Source organism: Mercenaria mercenaria, chromosome 4 (genome assembly GCF_021730395.1).
Source record: "Mercenaria mercenaria strain notata chromosome 4, MADL_Memer_1, whole genome shotgun sequence".
In the NCBI taxonomy this organism is placed as follows: domain Eukaryota; kingdom Metazoa; phylum Mollusca; class Bivalvia; order Venerida; family Veneridae; genus Mercenaria; species Mercenaria mercenaria.
In genome coordinates, this window is record NC_069364.1 from 5,665,020 (window position 1) to 5,684,731 (window position 19,712).

Sequence of the window (19,712 nt, forward strand, 5' to 3'; positions counted from 1 at the left end):
TAAATGCTAATGTTGAATGTTCAAGAGCTAGTCCATGATATTATTTTAAACAAACATAAACACCAATAATAGTGTAAAATATAATACATGTATAAATTTATTTATCAGCTGTTTTTATTTGACTGAATATTCATTAACCTTTAGCCTGCTGGTGGCAAGTGATTCTGCCTTTGCGACCAGTGCAGACCAAGATCAGCCTGCTCATAAGTGCAGTCTGATCATGGTCTGCAGTCCGTAAATTTTTGGTGAACACCCCTCCAAATAATAAGTGGTACTGCCCAAATTGAACCAATCCATTTAAGAAATTTAGCAGGGTAAGGGTTAATGTATTAATCAAGAACGAACTTACATTATTGTCTTTTTGGATATTGCATTTGAGTTAACAGTATCTTAACATTTATTGTCAGTGACTTGTAATCATTTTATATATATTCAGTCAGGCAACTATTTAAAACTGTTGTATCTGTTTCTTTGTAACGGAACAAAATGTAGAGATCGTATTACCACATTCTTACAACAAAGCGTAACAGAAATTGAAAAGGGTAGAATTTTATGACGAAAATCACAAGTGCCTAATGCGGGATTAGAACCCGGGTCGCACGGGTGGAAGGCCAATGCTCTAACCACTGAGCCACAGAGTCGACTCCATGACGCAGATGTCAGAGATTGGTTTTAAACGTACAAACTATGCGTTAGCGAACGTAACAACATGTTTGACTTCGTGGGACTGAAATAAAGTCATTACATAAATTTGGTATTACACCAGCGTTATACAGCTTTAACGTAGACCACGTTTTAAGTATAAGAGACGTTGGTCGCTTTGTCTTGGTCTATAATAAGTAAAGAAAGAAAAAATCTGATTCTTCAGCAGGAAAAGCTTAAATGTGATAAAAAGAATATTACATATATGTCTTTCCGGATTTAACTTATTAAACTCGTTGAATCAAATTGGTAAAATTCTCAGCAGAGCCTCGCATTTATTCGTTTTATTCAACTCGTTTTATAAATTCAATTTGGAAACATACCCATGTAATATCCTCTTTATATCACGTTTATGGTTGCAATGGTAGCGAAATTTGTTGCTGTTCTAGAGCCTTTCGGCATGTCGATGCAGATTCAATTTCAAATTCAAGTTGAAATAATAATTCTGTAGTTTTAAGATGAGACTCATCCTAGTATAAGTGCACGTGATGATAACATCGCCGAAATGTTAAACTTAAAGAGGGATTCAAAACAAGCTTCGGGCTTGGAGGAAGGAAATCAATGCAACGGTTCAGCCTAAGTGATAGCAGTGTATGTTATGTCGCTATTCAAAGCTCATTAACTTTTTGGGGAGGCTTCTAGACGTGAAATGAAGGAAACCTCCCCCCGAAAGAAGCATGTGCCTGTGGCATGAACAGGATGTGTTAATGAATGACAGGGACTAATTCATAACGCGGAGGATATATTTCGAATGGTGGCGAATACACATTTTTGAGAGATTGTTTCACTCAGCAAACATCAACATAGTGCAGGGAAAAACTGGTATCTATTATCTTTTTTCTCGGATTTGTAATTAAGAGAAAATGCAGATGTTTCTATGCAACATACATTGATTTAATTGACAAGTTAGAGTGTATCTTACAAATATCTACATCATAATGGTTGGCAAACTCTTTTTCTTACCAAATTGTGTGTCAATTTCAAGTACAACCGGCACTATTTTGCTTTTTTGTTATCTGTGTAAACAGGAAGAGGAATTCCGATGGCAATTTGACAACAGATCCCTATATCTTCTGTATATCGCCGTGTTCGATCTTACCTTACTAAAATGTTAACTATTGTTAAGCTGTCAGAAGGCTCTTGATTATCCTTAACAATAGCTATGTTTTTTGTCTGTAAAAATATATAACTCTTTGAAATTCTGTTCTGACGTTACTAAAACATTAAAGTTTCGGAGCCATTTCGAGTTCAGCTTTAATTTCATGCATTTGAGTTCTGACTTTGAGTAGGTCTCTTTCGTTCCCATGATCAAGGTGAACTTTTTCGAGACGAATAAGTTCTGATTCAAGTTTTTCAAGTGTTTCCTTGCACTTGTCTTTATCATCTGTTTTCTTGTAGACTTCCACTAAGCATTCTAAACACTCCTTGATAAATGGGTGTTGTGGCATTGCAATTTCGGCCTTTTCCTTTATCGTAAGAGCCTTGTTGGAAATTCTTATACAAGAAATGTAATTTCCTTGACGTTTATTTATATTAGCTAAGTGTACCAAACTTTCCAAGTAAGGTACATTTTCGTCTGATATTTCTTTCCTTACATCTATAGCCTTTTGGAACATATCCTCTGCAAACTTGAAGGCACCTTCGCGCCTATATACTTTGCCTTTTGTATCACATAATAAAGCAGCTGCATCTCTACATGGAACTTTTTCCTTGTTCAATAGTTCTATTGCCTCATCTAGAAGTATGTGGGCTTTTTTAGAGTTTCCTGTTTCACTGTACATATTAGCTGTGTTACTCAAGGAATTTACGAGTGATATCACAGGTGTTGCAGACTTCCTCTTTATCTCGAGGCCTTCTTCGTAGAATTTGAGGGCTTTATGTGAGTCTCCTTTCAGGTAATACATAATGCCTATATTGTTTAAACAGGCTCCAACGAAGGGATGATCTTCTCCTTGGATTTCCTTTCTTCGTTTTAGACTTTCAAAATGATACCTTTCTGCTTCCTCGAAACGTCCTGTAATATGTAAGAAATTCACTTGAGAATTAGGCTTTTCATCACACTAACCGTTAAGGTCATGTGATAACGCTTTGAGGCCCAACCGACGGTCGGGCGAAAACTGATTAAGATACAGTCCAGCGTCTAGGCAGATCACCTTCTCCGCCAAGTCAGCTAGACTGATGGTAGAGAAAATATGGGAGTCAGCTAACACATTTATAATCACACGATGGGACTATAGTGACATGCAGTAAGTCTATATACATATAAAACGTAACATATATATCTGAAATAAAAATACCTAGGACTGTGTTGGTGAGGCCTAGACTGTTCAGAGATTGCAGAAGTATTGACTGGTATTCTTTCCCAGAGGAAACTGACAAATCAAAAGCTTGCTTCAAAAACCTGAAAATACAATGTTGTGTTTATTCACAGTACTATTAATGACCTCTGACTTGATATCTATATATCATATAAGTTAAACATGTCAGAAAAGGGGCCTCCGTGGCCGAGTGGTTAAGGTCGCTGACTTGGAATAACTTGCGTCTCAAAGATGTGGGTTCGAGCCTCACTCGGGGCGTTGAATTCTTCATGTGAGGAAGCCATCGAGCTGCCTTATGGAAGGTCGGTATTTCTACCTAGGTGCCCGCACGTGATGAAATAATGTATGGAGGCGCATCTGGGGTCTTCCTCCACCATTAAAGCTGGAAAGTTGCCATATGACCTTTACTTGTGTCGGTGCGACGTTAAATCCAACAAAAACAAATAAAAAATATGTCACAAAATTTATCAATGTTACCGAGATATAGTGTCTACTTCGTTACAAAATGAAGATATTTTGAAATAATTCTTTCTATGCATACTTTACAACCTTTATGAATTGCCTTGTAGATATAAATTCCAGCAATTTATAATACTTTACTGTCTCTATGCTTTTTGCCTAGTGTGTATAAAATCCAGCCTTTCATACATACTTTACTGCCTCTAAGTTTTTGCCTTGTGAGTATAAATTCCAGCCTTTCCTTTGATATGCTGTCGCCAGCTGCAGAGACTTGCCATATTTCTCAAAAACTGCTATGGCCGAGTCGTAATTATCTGCCCCACGAACCAAATGTCCCTTAATAATACAAAAGCAGGATTAGATATCTTCAGTCTTTCTAAAATTGCATTTCCTAAATAAAGGAATCGAGTTTATTAATTTACGTAGTATTTTTAGAGACAAATTTTAGTTAGCTCTATTCCTAAATATTTTAAGAATTCGGACAATCTGACTAAAGCACTTGATCTTCTAAACGAAGATCTGAAAACGACCCATTCACATTCGTCTTCTGTATATTTTGGATTTCCAATATTGCTATTTTTATTTTCGCAAATCAATTTTTGTTTGAACCAATCAGACAACTTGTTCGAATGTCAAAGAGTAAGAAAAATTTGTAGTTAATCCAGGGCTCGAACCTGGGACCTCTCGTTTACAGAGCAAGTGCCCTACTGACTGAGCTAACCGCCTCTCTGAAATCTTTCGACATAAAAATTGTTGATACCAAAACCCATGGCTTTATAAAGCTTACAGAATGCTGTAAGGTAGCTTTTGATTGGCTAGCGGAAAGGTTGTCAGAACGAGGCCATCAATAGCTCGTTGTCAGATCCTATGCGTAGCGTAATAGGAGATGTACTTTAGTCAGATTGAGAATTCGGAAACACCTATTATCTGTTACAAATGTAATAAACAAGTTAGAAGCGTTTTATTTAATTACAACAAAATTGTCTCGGATTTAAACATAGAGCTTAATGTTCCAGACAATTGTAACTGTAAAGAATCTAAATACTGTTATCAACCGGCCGGTCATATCATAACAGGTTATTCTAAAATCATTGATGATAAAAGAATCAGAAACATTTTCTCTAAAGGATTCCTTCGTGTTATGATAAACTTTGAAACATGTCTCTCTGAAATATCTCAGTCTGTTGATGACTATGTTAATTAGAAGTGTCGGAAAGAAAATGCAGATCCGAACCCTCTTACTGAATGCAAAAAGAATATTTTTAAAATCATAAAAACTCGTATAAAATTCTAGGAATCAAACCCGTCCTTATTACCTCATAATTCAAAGACAGCTATATCTAAGTTACATACATATTTTGTTTTAACTGCTGCAGACAAAGCTTCAAATAATATTATCATTATATGACGCATTTATTACACTGAAATATTACAAAATGAATTGAAACATGCGAAAGCTTATCAGTTATCGCCACAAGATGAGAATACTATTGTGAAAAGTCATGTAAATCAATGTATGAATTTTAATCTCGCACTTGACGACAATCAGATGAAGCTCCCTACTCTTTATTGTATCCCAAAACTACACAAAACCCCATATAAAGCTAGATTCATTGCAAATTCAACCTTATGCTCTACAAAAAAATATTTCTCCTCTTTTGACTTCTTGTCTAACTGCAAAAAAAAGACCACGTGCAGAAGTATTGCTCCAAGGTATATCAGAACAGAACTCGGGGGTTAATCTGTTTTGGTCAATCAAGAATTCTGGAGATTTTATCAAAAAGCGATTAACAAACGCTAGAAATGTTCAACTATAAGCACTTATGATTTTTCTACTCTTTATACTTACTTACCACATAACCTCTTGAAAGAAAATCTGGTAGCTTTAATTGAGAAAACATTTGCAAGAGAAAACGTTAAATATTTGGCATGTAATGAAACTATAGCATTTTTTCTAACAGTAAATATAACAAATATATATATATTATTATATACCTATATAGTTGTGATCAGGTTTTCGAAGCGTTAAGGCTTCTGTTAGATAACATACTTATTTAATTTGGCAATAAAACTTATAGACAAGTAATGGGTATCCCGATGGGGACTTACTGCGCCCAACTCATAGCTGATTTATTCTTATACTGTTATGAACGAGATTTCATGCTCAGTGTGTCCACTTAGACACAATTTGACATTATTGAAGCTTTTAATGGAACCTCGAGGTACCTTGATGACATTTTAGATATGGACAACCTATATTTTTCAGATTTAGAAGTGTCATTTTTTTTACTTAAATTTAACAATTGTGAATAGTCATTTAGAAACAAAAATAGATGATAAAAGGGACGATTTCAATTTTGAAATTGTCAACTTCTCCCACCTTGATGGAGATGTCCCTCAAGCGGCATCATACGGTGTCCATATTTCACAATTTATTCGTTTTGCAAGAGCTTGTTCAAAGTTAGAGGATTTTAATTACAGAAATCTTCATATCACCAAAATGTTATTACAACAGGGTTATCGATATTATAAACTACGGAAGACTTTCACTAAATTTTACTACAGACCGTCCGAACTTTAAAAGAAATATAACACAAACCTTAAATCTTGGTCTTACACACCCGGTATACAACGAGAGGTAGTTTATAAAATTTGGAAAATTAAACATAATGCTTCTTTTAATCAAATATTTGTAAAATGTGTGAAAAGATTTATCAAGAGGATACAATGCGAAAATCGTTAAGCACAGTGCATGTTTGGTGATTGATCCCTCTTCACGCTTTCCTATTTGATGGTGCGATAACTAATAAAGTATAAGGCTCCTTGATGCTTTTCTCCTAAATCCGACAAAACAAAAACGGACGGAGGGAGAGGAATTTTGTTTTTCAGCTTGCTTAGTCGTGCCCTTAACAGTTAGGCTATTGGTGCTCTGACTTCAGACAAGTTGTTGAGTACATTGATGTAATTATACCTTAGATTGACCCTATTTACATGTTTTACTTTGTATGATCTCGTATTTTGTCACTAAAGTTAGAGCCTTTTTTCAGCGGTGAATGATTTTATTTACACTGTCTTGTCTAATTTGTTGAAAATAGGGTAAATGCGAGGTTGGAATGCCCTAAACGCGTTTAAACCCCCAGTATCCTTTATGTAGGTTAGTGACCGTTCCAAGGCAGTGCCTGTATTTTTAACTTGTTTTCTTTTTGTGTTGTGTATGTTGTCTTTTGTTGTTGGCGTTTCTTTCCTCTTTCTCCCCCTACCCCCATCGCCATTCCCACGTCTCCCTTACATTGTCGCTCTCTTGCATTTGCACACCCTCTCCTTTTACTATGAGTGAGTTGTCGTGCCCACTATAGATAATTGTGTGTCTTTGACGGTGCCGCACAGTATTGCTTTTTTCTTACTTGTCTGTTTGGTTATCTGGGTATGTTAGTTGTGTGTTTGTTTTGTGTACGTGCGTAACGTGGCTTTCCCTGTTGAATATTCATCCTTCCTTTTTTCCACTTCCCCCAACATCTGACCCTTTTATCTACCCCTTACTCCCACCGCCCCCGCCCTTTTTCTGTATTTTGTATATAATTGAAATGTTCTTGTTGTTGGATGTTTGAAGCAACCCGTCTACAATATTTTTCCGTTACATATTTTTTGGTGTGGGCCTACTTTGCGACGTAATGCTCTATGGCGGTGTTTGGGGGTGCACTGTGATTCAGGAAGATCTACCCTTACCCTTCATCTTAGATATCTTCAAAAATGAGGGTTGTTTAAAAAATACGAAGACGTCTGTCCTACTTCAAACCTAATCAACTATGTATATTAGATAACTTTTACTTTTGCACTGTTATGGCATAGTGGCTTAATAAGCACAGATTAAGAGGGTATAATGGTGTCATTTCTATTATATTGTGTGTAAGAAAGTTGAAAGAAAGTTGAAGACCCAGTCTACGTATTTTTGAACACCCTTCGTATTGTCATTTTTTTTATGTGAAAACTTTATTAAAAGATCTGGGGCTTTTTAAATTTAACGGCCAAAAAGTCTAATAAATGATAACAAATAATGTCGTACAAAATCTAGCTCTTCCAACTGATAAGGTATAAAATATATTACATAAACATACAGGCATTTGGCCCATTGAATATGACATTAGAAAATATACTTTACAACTCTTGAGCACTAAAAATATGTCATTACTTACTTTTACAATTTTTTTTCTAAGCATTATGAGTATAAGCAATATCGCTTAAGTTACAAAAAGTTGCTGTGTTGCATAAGTAGGTTAAGAGGTGCATAAGGAGTGCAAAGTGAAAGCTAGCAAGCTAAAATCACAACATAGAAGGATATAACTAATAAATAGTATCGCATTTTCTACTAGTATATGCTTCTTGAAAGTTTTTATGCTCGATCTATTTAACTTAACTTACTATTTTTTAGATGGCAAATTTATTTCTCAAGTTCTTTAAATATAATAAATTGTGAAGGGAGACCCAGGTGCCCCTCCGAACATTATTTCAGGCTCCGGCGGCCCTAGGTTACAATTATCGAGCTTCTGCAAGCCGGCGGGATGTCCTAAATATGATGACCAGAGCAGGACTCAAACCTACTCAGGTGAAGTGCAAGTATTCCGATGTCAGTGAACTCCTAAAACCACTCTGCCATGGAGGCCCTTTCAACACAAACCAAGAAATCATTTAGTCAGTATAAATAACCAAAGACAGTGTCTTTTGGTAGTAGATGGGCGAATCATTACAAGCAATCAAATTGTTGAAAAATGCGCAAGTATAAATCAGCAACTGATGATGTACGGTAAGTGTCTCTTATTGTCTTGTACAGTGAGACACCGCTAGCTCGGGCATCGAGCATCCGGGCTCGCTCGAGTAATTCATGTAACCCCGCCGATTTCCTTTTATTTTCTATGTGAAATTACCATGGCTGGGTCGAGCATCGGTAACTCGATCGCATGACACCTGGTCCCTGTGTATTAATTTACTCTTTGTTGCTTCTGGCAAACTCGAGCAGAGGTGTCAAAATTTTTCACACCTTCAGCGGTCAGAATGTATTGGTTAATTTAAAATTTTCGCACGCCGTGAGAATGGGGTGGTCTATTCCCTGACAAATGTTTGTTTGCTGATAATGAGGTTAATTACTGATGAAAGGTTGAAGAAAAGTTTTAATGATCAAATATTGATCAATTACTGTTTGTTTTCGATTAAAGCAGGTATGTGATTACTTATTGTATAACCAACAATGGTACTCATCAATTAATAACTCTCCTCGTCTTGAAACGTATTGTTTATTTAAGCATGAATTTAAAGTAGAAAAATATCTTGACATTATACAAGAGCCTAAATTCAGAATATCATTTACGAAATTCCGTACATCATCCCATGACTTAGCAATAGAACGCGGGCGTTACAACAATGTACCAAGGAACGAAAGAAATTGTACATATTGTAACAATGGAATAATCGAAAATGAATATCATTTCCTTCTAATTTGTCCTAGATTTAGAGATCTTAGAGTTAAATATTTAAAACGTTATTATTATACTTGGCCCACTAAACAAACGTTTATCAACCTACTAACAGTGACTAATCGGAAAATTATACAGAACTTGAGTAAATTTATATATTATGCCAATCTGACACGAAACTAAGAGCCTTTTTCTAATATCCACAAACATCTATGCTCTTTTGCAAAAAATGTATATTGTTTAAGAAATCCATGTCGTCTATTGCATTTAATGTATTGTGTTGCTATAAATATGTGTAACATGTTTAATGCAATAAATATATTGAATTGAATTGATTACTTATTACATCTTTTCTGCAGGATCGAGAAGATAATTACGAGATCTTAATATTTTAATCAGCAGCTGTTTGCATGCAAATAGAGGAAATAATATTTGACGGTAGTTACGAGATCTTTATTTGGAGAAAAAAATGCGAATTCGTACAGTTTTTCAAATAAAAGTGCATTGCTTTTATTACCGTTTTTGTATTGTTTGCATGTCCTATATGTTTTATGATACGCTTTCGTGAATGAACGAACGAACGAACGAACGAATGAAATGGAATGAATGAATGAATGAAAATTTATTTTCTACATGCACTCGTTGATAAATAAGAAAAAATAAAAAGTCTTAGTTGTTTCTTCATATATGGCATTTACAAATTACATATTGAAACGCCTATCACAGATAACATTTGCAACACGTTTTTTGAAAATATCATGAGTGTGTTATTATTACACATCACCGTTTCATCTCCAAATGGCCCCGATGAATATTGGTCAAACAAACTCCACTTGTCTTCGTTTGTTGGTCAATGTCTGGGTCGAGCATTTTGCTCATCCCCTTGCGACCTTGAGTGAGCGGTGTTTCACTGTATATAATGTTGTATTTTTTTGGAATAAAGACTGACGTATTCCTATAATAGTGTTGATTATATCTTGGGATTATGGTGTTCAAAGGGGGACGTTTGAGGTGTTCCACTTTTTATTGCCTCTTAGGAACAAACTCAGTCATACCCAGTCTGCTACCAGTGTTTTACTTGGCTGTGTTCCATTCTTTGAAATGATCATCTTTTAGATTTTTTTCTTTACGAGTGCAAATTTAGAAGCTAAGGATTTCGCTTGCAACACCGGACGCTGAGCCGCGAATTTAACTTTTCAGTCAGGGGAGCGGTTCGGAGACGGGTAGATACTATCTAGGGTATTTCTAAAAACAGTTAACTGTTTATATGTATATATTTATCAACAATCTACAAGGCGGCGTATCTAACATTAGACAGCATAATTCCAATTAGGACATCTACACATGTAATTAAGAATAGATGAAAATGTCATTGTTTTTGAAAATATCAGAGCTGGTTATGTTAATGTTTTCTTGCATATATCAGTAAATTTACTAGACAATTTGATATTGTCTAAAACGATAATATTACGATAGGACCACAAAATGAGTAGGACTAGTACTTTGCAATGTCCTGACTGGAATATAAGCTTACTATATCTAGCAAATGCAGACATCTAGCGACTGCAAAATATTTAAAGCATAAAGATGAAGGGGTCCGCAAATGAATATACTTGTTTCGCAGTGCCTGGACCCTAGAAGGAAATACATACACATATTAGTAGCATATCAATCAGGTAACAGTTATACATAATTAATACTTACAGACATTCCCTTCCAAGCAATTGTTATGTGTTAGTACATGCTGAATAATTAATTGAAAATTATATTAGTAAGTTTAAAATAAGAAAAGTTAGTTAGTTTTTTCATTCATACACATTTCATTTAGTATATTTTAGCAGGCAGTACATGCTGAATAAGTAATTGTAAATTATGTTAGTAAGTCTGAACTAAGAAACAGCTAGTTAGTTTTTTCATTCAAACACATTTCAATCAGTATATTTAAACAGGCAGGATGAGAATATAAAGTTCTACACCATATAACGCTTGAGCATGAGTTCATTTCGTGTTTATTATGAAAACTGTAATACACGTTTTACCTTTATATTCGTGTAAAGACTGCCAACAGCAATATGAACGTTTGCTCTATCTCTGTCTTTACCGTACATGTTTGCAATCCTCATACAACCTTGGTAAAAGTCCTCACCATCACCTTAAAGAAAGTCAACACTTGTTCAACAGACGTTACTTATTTTCAGATAACCACTTGGCATTTGAGGTATTGGATCTAACATATTTTAAAATTAAAGAAATTGTTTGTCTTATTTACCTGCCATAAACTGATCAACTAATACCGTGCAATCAGTTGCGATCTTTATAAAGAAGTGATAGGTGTCTTGTCTGGTATATTTCACATCTGTCAATAGTTTCTGCAGGTTTGGGTGTTCCACTGTGAATTCCGCCATTGCCTCTGTATACTCCGTAGTGCCGAGGCGTTTAGATATGTTCACCATTACGGCCGTGAAGATCTTGCAGTATCTAGCTCTGACTTCTGAAATGATCACAAATTGTCCTTGTTTTATATATAATATCCTAATTTTATCTTGTTTGATTAATTTATGATGCATTATAGTATAACGATTTCTTTAACTGATTATAAATATCAACCACAGTCTGTCACCACAGCAATAGAGGTCCAGATGCAGTAAAGCTAAAATGTTATGAAATAAGGACTAATGTATGTGTGATACAATGCAGCATCGCAGCACTGCTTTTAACACCTGTACCACCTAAATTAATGTTTCGCAATTTGATCAAAACATTACTCTATTAAAATATGTTAAGTCAGTGACCATACCTTCTGATAAAACACCTGTAAATTCTTACAGCAGTGAGAGGATTAGCGGTTGCCCCGATAAGCTTGCCTCAAGCTTTTGTTTCCGAACAATATCAACTAAAAGTCTCTCTATAATTTCAGAACAATAGCCTTTGCGTATGTTAGGGTTTCACCTGGCGAGGATGACTTTTATTTACACTGTCCTGTGACTTTGGAACATGGGGTAAGAGTGAGGTTAGGTCCACCATAAACCAGTTTAAGCTCCCCAGTGGTGGTTTTGCCACTGACCGTTCCAAGGCGGTGCCCCACCGTGTTCCATTATTTGTTTGTTTTGTCCTTGTGTGTTTGCTTTGTGTGCGTATGTGTATGTGCGTGCAGGTATGTGTGTGTATGTGTGTGTGTGTGTGTGGTGTGTGCGTGTGTTGATCGCGTGCGCGTTTGGGGATGCTGCATTTTTAGAACGTGGCTTTCCCTGTTGGATATTCTTCCTTGTTATTTTGTACATGACAAGTATGTTCAATAGATTAAGATCCTAAAATTAACAAATGTTTGCGTAAAAGTTAGACATTACCTGGTAGATTTTTGATTGTGTAGTACGACTGGAGACATTCTCTTAATATCCCTTGGATATTAAATCGTCGAGTTGTGGGATCGTAACTCAGAAAATGTCGCCCAAGAATTGGTTTTAGCGTGTCATATTTCACTATTGCCTCTGTTTCAGCATCTTGATAGAATGAAATGTTGATCATATGTGAACAAAATTGCTAAAGCTATTATTATTAATTTTTCGAAGAATTTTATGAAAATTGATAAAGACATATAAAACGCTGTCAAAAACATCTGATATTGTTCTACTATTATGTGGGCTTCATAAACTGATAAGAAATATTCCTTAGCAGCCTTAAACGGATAGGATTAATGGATGAAAATTCAAAATCCTTCTTACTATTAAATGATCGATATTAATCATATTTTATGGATATACGTAGTTAAAAAAATATATTCCTATGTGCAATCATGTGTATCATGATTTTGCGAACCTGACCTATGTGTTCCGGTTGAGAATAACTCCTAAAAATTGCTATGAAATACCATATTGCGCTGTTCTTATTCAATATTTTCACCACATGTAATGTAAGCTTATTAGAGTTAGGTGGTATGATTATTGATTAGATGATTTGTCACATGTTTTCGCGACTACATATACAGTTATACAGCGTTGATTTTAGCCGGGTGTTTTCGATAAAAACAACTTTTTTTATTTCCTAACATTGACTGAGAAAATCGGTATAAATAAATTATGGACACATTTTATGAAAATTCACCAGAATGTCCCTTTAACCAATTTTACTTTTTTTATTACTGGCTAATGATTAAAACATTATTTGTAAAGTATTAACTTTCAAATAAGGGTAAAACTTTTTAAATCCTAATGTAGAGCATTTGATTTAGGCACAATGATGATAAACATATATATACCAAGAAGTTGTGAAACTTGGTCTACATTAAATGTTCCTGGAATATACTCCAGTATAGTGAGTTTTTCTCTGTATACTGAGGCCAGTCGATCTATGAAGTCCTTGTACACATCAGCTGTAAAACATTCATGATATATGTGTATTTACAATTTCTTTAAATGCCTTAATGAAATAAAGAATTACATCTATTTATAATTCCATATTTTTAAGTGTTTTCTGAAGATGTATGTTTATCGTTGCATGATACATACGAAGTAAATAAACAAATATAACATTTGCTAGAATCATTTATCAATCTGTGTTGAGTGCTGCACTTGTCCGGTTTTTAATCCTTTCACTAAACTAAAATAATTGCAAACCTGATGCATCGATGATTAATATGTAAATCGTTTCGTTACTTACAATATTCGCTGTTTTTATGAATTGATGTATATCAACAACAGCCTTACCGACCCTATCCTCTTTTGGGTAGAATTCTCTACTCAAAGTTTTGAGCCGGCTCGTCAGTAGGCATTCCACAATATCCTCAGGTGTAAGCATTCCGTCATCCTCCGTTAGTTCAGAACCTATCATCAGTATCAACAGCGGTAAGCCCTCACTTAGCGTTACAATAGAATCTTCGTATTCTCCAAGATCTGTTCCCCAAATCACTGATCTAGATTTTAGTATACATATTTTCATTTATATTTACATTTGTATACATATATTTGCATGTAGCAGAACGAAAGACAAATCATATAGAGTTCTTACTCCTCTGATGGACTATATACTTTTCACAAAATACGTGTTAAGATTTGTTTCCAACATCGGCGATTATTTCTAAAGTACGAAATACGTGAATTCTTTGCTTCGATAGAGTAAGTACGAAGTAGTTTAGTTTATTCTTTTACTTATGTCTCATCTGTATACATCATTACATACAGCACAATCACTTTAATATTTAAAAAGCATACAACCGCTCTATACAGAGCTACAAGAGACAATACATACATAAAACCTATCAATCAATTTAAAACTATCAACACAATGTTAATAAAATACCTAGAAATAAAATACACATAAAAAACAGTATAAAAACAAGAGGGCCAATATGGCCCTAGGTCGCTCACCTGAGATAACAGTGTAAACATGTTTCCCAGATGACCCATATTTGAACTTGACCTAGATTTCATCAAGGTAGTCATTTTGACTAAATTTTATTAATACCCAGTGTAAAATGCAGCCCCTATTGCGTACACAAGGTTTTTCTTTAATTTGATCGGGTGACCTAGTTTTTAATTCTACATGACTCATATTCAAACTCGACCTTGATTTCATCCAAACAAACATTTTGATCAAATTTCATGAAGATCCAGTGTAAAATGCAGCTCCTATTGTATACACAAGGTTTTTTTATTTGATTTGACCTAGTGACCTAGTTTTTGACCCAAGATGACCTATATTCAAAATTGACCTAGATTTAATCAAGGCAATCATTCTGACCAAAATTCATGAAGATCAATTGAAAAATACAGCCTCTATCGCATACACAAGGTTTGTCTTTGATCTGACCTAGTGACCTAGTTTTTGACTCTAGATAATTCATTTTCAAAATTGGTCTAGGTTTTATCAAGTTTATCATTCTGACAAAATTTCAAAAAGATCAGTTGAAAAGTACAGCCTCTATCGCATACACAAGCTTTTTCTTTGATTTGATCTAGTGACCTAGTTTTTGATCTCAGATAATCCATATTCAAACTCCTCCTGGATTTCATCAAGGCAATCATTCTGACTAAAGTTTATGAATATCCAGTGTAAAATGCAGCTCGTATTGCGTACACGAGGTTTTTCTTTAATTTGACCGGGTGACCTAGTATTTGACTCCAGATGACCCATATTCAAACTTGACCTTGATTTCATCCAAACAAACATTTTGATCAAATTTCATGAAGATTTGATTAAAATGCAGTCCCTATTGCATACACAAGTTTTTTCTTTGATATGACCTAGTGACCTAGTTTTTGAACCAAGATAACCCATATTCAAACTTGACCTAGATTTCATCAAGGCAATCTTTCTGACCAAGATTCATGAAGATCAATTGAAAAATACAGCTTCTATCGCATACACAAGGTTTTTCTTTAATTTGATCTAGTGACCTAGTTTTTGATTCCAGATAACCAATTTTCGAACTTAGTCTAGATTTCATCAAAGTAATCATTCTAACAAAATTTCATGAAGATCAGTTGAAAACTACAGCCTCTATCGCATACACAAAGTTTTTCTTTGACCTGACCTAGTGACCTAGTTTTTTACCCCAGATGACCCATTTTCGAACTTGCCCTAGATTTTATCAAGGCTATTACTCTGAACAAATTTCATAAAGATCAATTGAAAAATACAGCCTCTTTCGCATACACAAGCTAAATGTTGACAGACAGACAGACGGACGACAGACGACGGACGCCGGACATCGAACGATCACAAAAACTCACCTGAGCATTGCTAAGGTGAGCTAAAAGGAGACATTAAGCTATATGTCTTATTTCAGAACCCCAAGTTTGAAAGCCGAACTGTAGGTCTAAGACATGTCAATGACCTCAGGTTTATGTCAAAATGTGACATAGCAATAACCCCATAAATTTTGGATTAATATGCCTAACCAGAGGTGTCCATTAGACAACACGCTCGATTTTTCTCAATGCTAGACTATGAATAGAACTTTGCCAATAGAGGGGGCTTAATTCAATCAAATATATATTAGACTTTATCAAAAACTATAACAAAAGAGAAATTCTAAGTAAGTATGGGGCACAAGTCTGTCAAAATTGAAATCAGAGTTACGCGGATTGAGAAAAAAAATATAACTCTGCCACAATTCAGAACAGAATTATGTAATTATGTGAATTGTTTCTCCTGGTATAGACTTAGATGACTTAGATATATAATAACTAATTTAAGTTACAAGTCAAAAGTGATCATGGAAACATATATTAGACCTCAAATACTAAGTTAAAAAGGGGCATCACTCTGGCAAAATTAAAATCACAATGAAAGGGGTTGTTTCTCCTGGAGAAGACCAGATAGTAAGCAACTGTTTCAGGTTTCAAATCAGAAGCTTCGATAGTAACAGAGACAACTGACTTCATCGGAACTTTAACCAACAGCACCAAAGATGCAGACGCCGGGTTGAATATATGTTGAAAGGATGTTGAAAGGGTATAAAGTAGAACATTAATGTTGAATTAAATTGTTATCCATCAAAATAATATTGTTAAATTGTTTGATCCTTCCAATAATAAGCCGGTGAGTGGGCGTGAGGGGTGTTTTTAATCATAAAAATCTTCATATTACAAAAAACCTCTATCACAATCTGCGGAAAGCTTTTCTAAAACTTGGTTATACTATGGAGATGTAGTGTATAAATTACGGAAAACTAAGCAATGCTTATGTTAATCAAATGTGTGTAAAATTTGAAACTTTATTACAAGAGGATACAACGAAAAATTATATTTGACCCTTCTGCAGTAAGTGTCTTTCATATTTGATGCTGCTTTTTATGCACTCCCCTTTTAACTAACTACTGTAAACGCACATATTTTCGCGGGGTCAAAATTTCACGAATTTGAAATGTTGAGTATGTTCGCGAGGTTTAATTGTTTTCTCGTTTGGGGCAAACCCATTATTTTATCTGGGGACCAAACGCCGCTCTTCATGGAATTACACGCCTCAGCACGTGTATCATTGAAGGTTCCATGTTCACCGCCGTTTGAATACATCTGCGGATGTCTCTAAATTGCTTTTTGTACTTTTAGCATGTGTAAATGTTGAGTTCTGCTCAACCAGGGGCTAGAGGGCGTGGACGGTAGCACACATTTCCACTACCGTCCAAGAACAGGCTCAAGAAAACCGAGCCTGCAACATTTTCGTTTTTGTCGTGTTGAGCGACCTGTGAAGTTTCCACTTTTCTCTATTTTAATATTCGCGAAATTGTAAAAATGGTATCCTGCTAAAATTAGAATTATACTTATGGTGAATATTTACACGAAGATTAATTTTCGCGAGATGTAGGGCCTCGCGAAAATAGTGAAAATTAAACCATCGCGAAAATTCTGCTTTCAACCCCGCCCTTCCCCCTTTCTACACCATCCCCATTTTTCATATATGCTATAAAGTTAAAATGACTTGTCGGTAGATATTTGAGGCCACTATCCACTACATTTTCTGTGTTTGGCCTTCTTTGCGATATATGGCTCTGACTGTGTTTGTTGTGCTCAATGATTCCAAGCAGTCTACTTTTGCACATTTCATAACCCTCTTCATACAGAATTTATTGAACGATCATAATAAAACCATCAAACAAATGATGTTAAGGCGGAAAATTAAGGCTCGAATAAATATCATCAACCAAACAAGAATAAAACATTGAGTCTGGAATAACTTTTTAAATTCTATTTTAAACAGTTATATACAGAAAGCAAAAAATCACTGACCTTAACAATCGCTTTGTTTCCGTTCGCTTTAAAGGCAAAACCTTGTAGCTAAAGTAAGCGTGTCCCAGTCCAGCAAACTGAACTCTTGTAGTTGATGTAAGAATGATCTTGACATTTGAACACCTTTTAATGACTTGTGAACACAGTGACAAGAAAGAGTCTCGGGTAGCTGTACCTTTAAACTCTTGGTAATCTTCAGTATTGTCAAATACAAGGATGAAATTTTCTTCGGACCTTTTCACCAGCTCACTAACAATGTGATGTATCCACCTTTCAGACTCACGTGCATTTGCCTCTGTTTTAATACCAAGTTTTACGCATATGTGGGAATATAATGAACTGCTATTCGAGAGTGGTTTCACATCCACATTTACAATAACGTCTTCCTTTGATTTGTAGCGAGTTAAGAACTCTTTCACTAATCTTGACTTGCCTACTGATCTTAGTCCGAATATTCCAAATATTCTGTGTTTGCCCCAAGCTTTATATATCCTCTTCAAGTCGGTCTCTCTCCCGATAAAGTCGACTTCAACATCAACGTCAAAATCATCTTCAGCTGTTTCCATCTTTATTGCTTGGTTGAAGAGTGGTTGTTGTAAATACAAGCAAAACAGAGCATTTCTGTTTGTAAAGAGATAATATGTTACAGCTATATATTTTACAATTCAATTCTTAATACAAGCTGCACATCCTGTGCCAAAAGTAATATCATGTCTTTACATAAACAAAACTGAAAAAAAATGTAAAGCACGAATAGGCAAGCCGATAAGATAAAGCTAACTTCCTTTTACAGTTCATTTTGATATTGTTTATATGAAAAGAATAGGTATTTTAATCAATACATGCCTATGAAAACTAACCGCTCTTTAACCACTCGGCCATCTTAAAGCAGTCAAGTCATGGTGGAGTTTGCAAACTGGTTAAACTGCGAGTGCCTTATTTGTTTATAACTATGAATCTCTAGAAAGAAAATGCCAAAAGAAACAGCTCTGATACTGAACGTGAGAAGACAAACATTTGCTTTAAAGATCAGTTATTAAGCCGCAGTGTTTATAATACGTATGCTATAGAAATATACCATATATCAGACACCAGCTAACCGCAAATCGAAAGTAGCCTGTTTTCTAACATATCCAATTTCAAAGTAATTAGTATTTCAGAACTGGTTAGAAATAAAACAGGTTCAGTCTTTAAGAAAGGCTCGATCCTCCTTACGAAAGTACAACCTTTTCATTCTATTTGTCTATATAGTTATATAGTGGCAGAATAAAACATAGTCTAAAATTATAAAGGTTCAATTAATAACTTTAATCAATTTCATGATCAATTAAGGTACAATTAAACATGGTTATTAAATAATCTGTACGTTATTTTAATAATAACTTGATAGGTGCATAACTAGAAAACAAAACACACCTTACCTTTCTCTAATGGTAGTCGAAATTAAGAATACCACTGGATCCCGGTATAGTATGTACTTTATATAGATATAAATGATGAAATGCAAGGTCAGTTATTTAAACTTCCGGGTGTATAAGTGTATCGTTATCAAGTAAATGCGCAGTTTTAGAATTTTAATTAAGAAATAATATACTGCAGAACCACGTTTTAACATATCGAAATAATACGCAAAGCAAATGTTGTACGCCTGCGGAATAATTTTATACACGCGGCATATTACCGGTTCGGATTGTTGAGATATGTTAAAATAAGGTTCTACAATATTATTATTTCGATTCTAATATGTCGTATACGTAAACAAGTAGACGAAAGAGCGAAGCACTATTACATGGCGTATCTATGCCGAGCGAAGCACTATTACATGGCGTATCTATGCCGAGCGAAGCACTATTACATGGCGTATCTATGCCGAGCGAAGCACTATTACATGGCGTATCTATGCCGCGCGAAGCACTATTACATGGCGTATCTATGCCGAGCGAAGCACTATTACATGGCGTATCTATGCCGCGCGAAGCACTATTACATGGCGTATCTATGCCGCCAAATATAGTAGGTCACAAAGTTTTGTTTGTGAA

At 35.1% G+C, this 19,712-nt stretch overlaps 1 protein-coding gene across 2 annotated transcripts; it reads right to left on the reverse strand.

Annotated features, from left to right (window-relative positions):
• Positions 1 to 1,574: 1,574 nt before the first annotated feature.
• Positions 1,575 to 19,230, reverse strand: LOC128556165 (nephrocystin-3-like). Of its 2 annotated transcripts, XM_053540250.1 has the most exons (11): positions 19,095 to 19,230; positions 17,674 to 18,294; positions 13,651 to 13,856; positions 13,203 to 13,316; positions 12,295 to 12,447; positions 11,217 to 11,438; positions 10,987 to 11,099; positions 10,561 to 10,581; positions 3,673 to 3,815; positions 3,000 to 3,103; positions 1,575 to 2,716 (listed from the first exon to the last, which is right to left on the reverse strand). In XM_053540250.1, exons 2-11 carry the CDS (start codon positions 18,237 to 18,239, stop codon positions 1,926 to 1,928), a joined length of 2,433 nt encoding a protein of 810 aa, XP_053396225.1. In that variant the 5' UTR covers positions 18,240 to 18,294; positions 19,095 to 19,230; the 3' UTR covers positions 1,575 to 1,925. The 2 variants fall into 2 exon arrangements, with proteins under 2 accessions (XP_053396225.1, XP_053396226.1); XM_053540251.1 differs by lacking the exon at positions 10,561 to 10,581.
• Between the last annotated feature and the right edge of the window lie 482 nt (positions 19,231 to 19,712).

Coding starts and splice junctions, on each gene's coding strand:
- LOC128556165 (XM_053540250.1), bottom strand. CDS start 18,239: ATGGAAACAGCTGAAGATGATTTTGACGTTGATGTTGAAGTCGACTTT. Junction 13,317..13,650: donor CCCAAAAGAGGATAGGGTCG/GTAAGGCTGTTG, acceptor AATGTTTTACAG/CTGATGTGTACAAGGACTTC. Junction 12,448..13,202: donor CCAAGTTTCACAACTTCTTG/GTATATATATGT, acceptor CATTCTATCAAG/ATGCTGAAACAGAGGCAATA.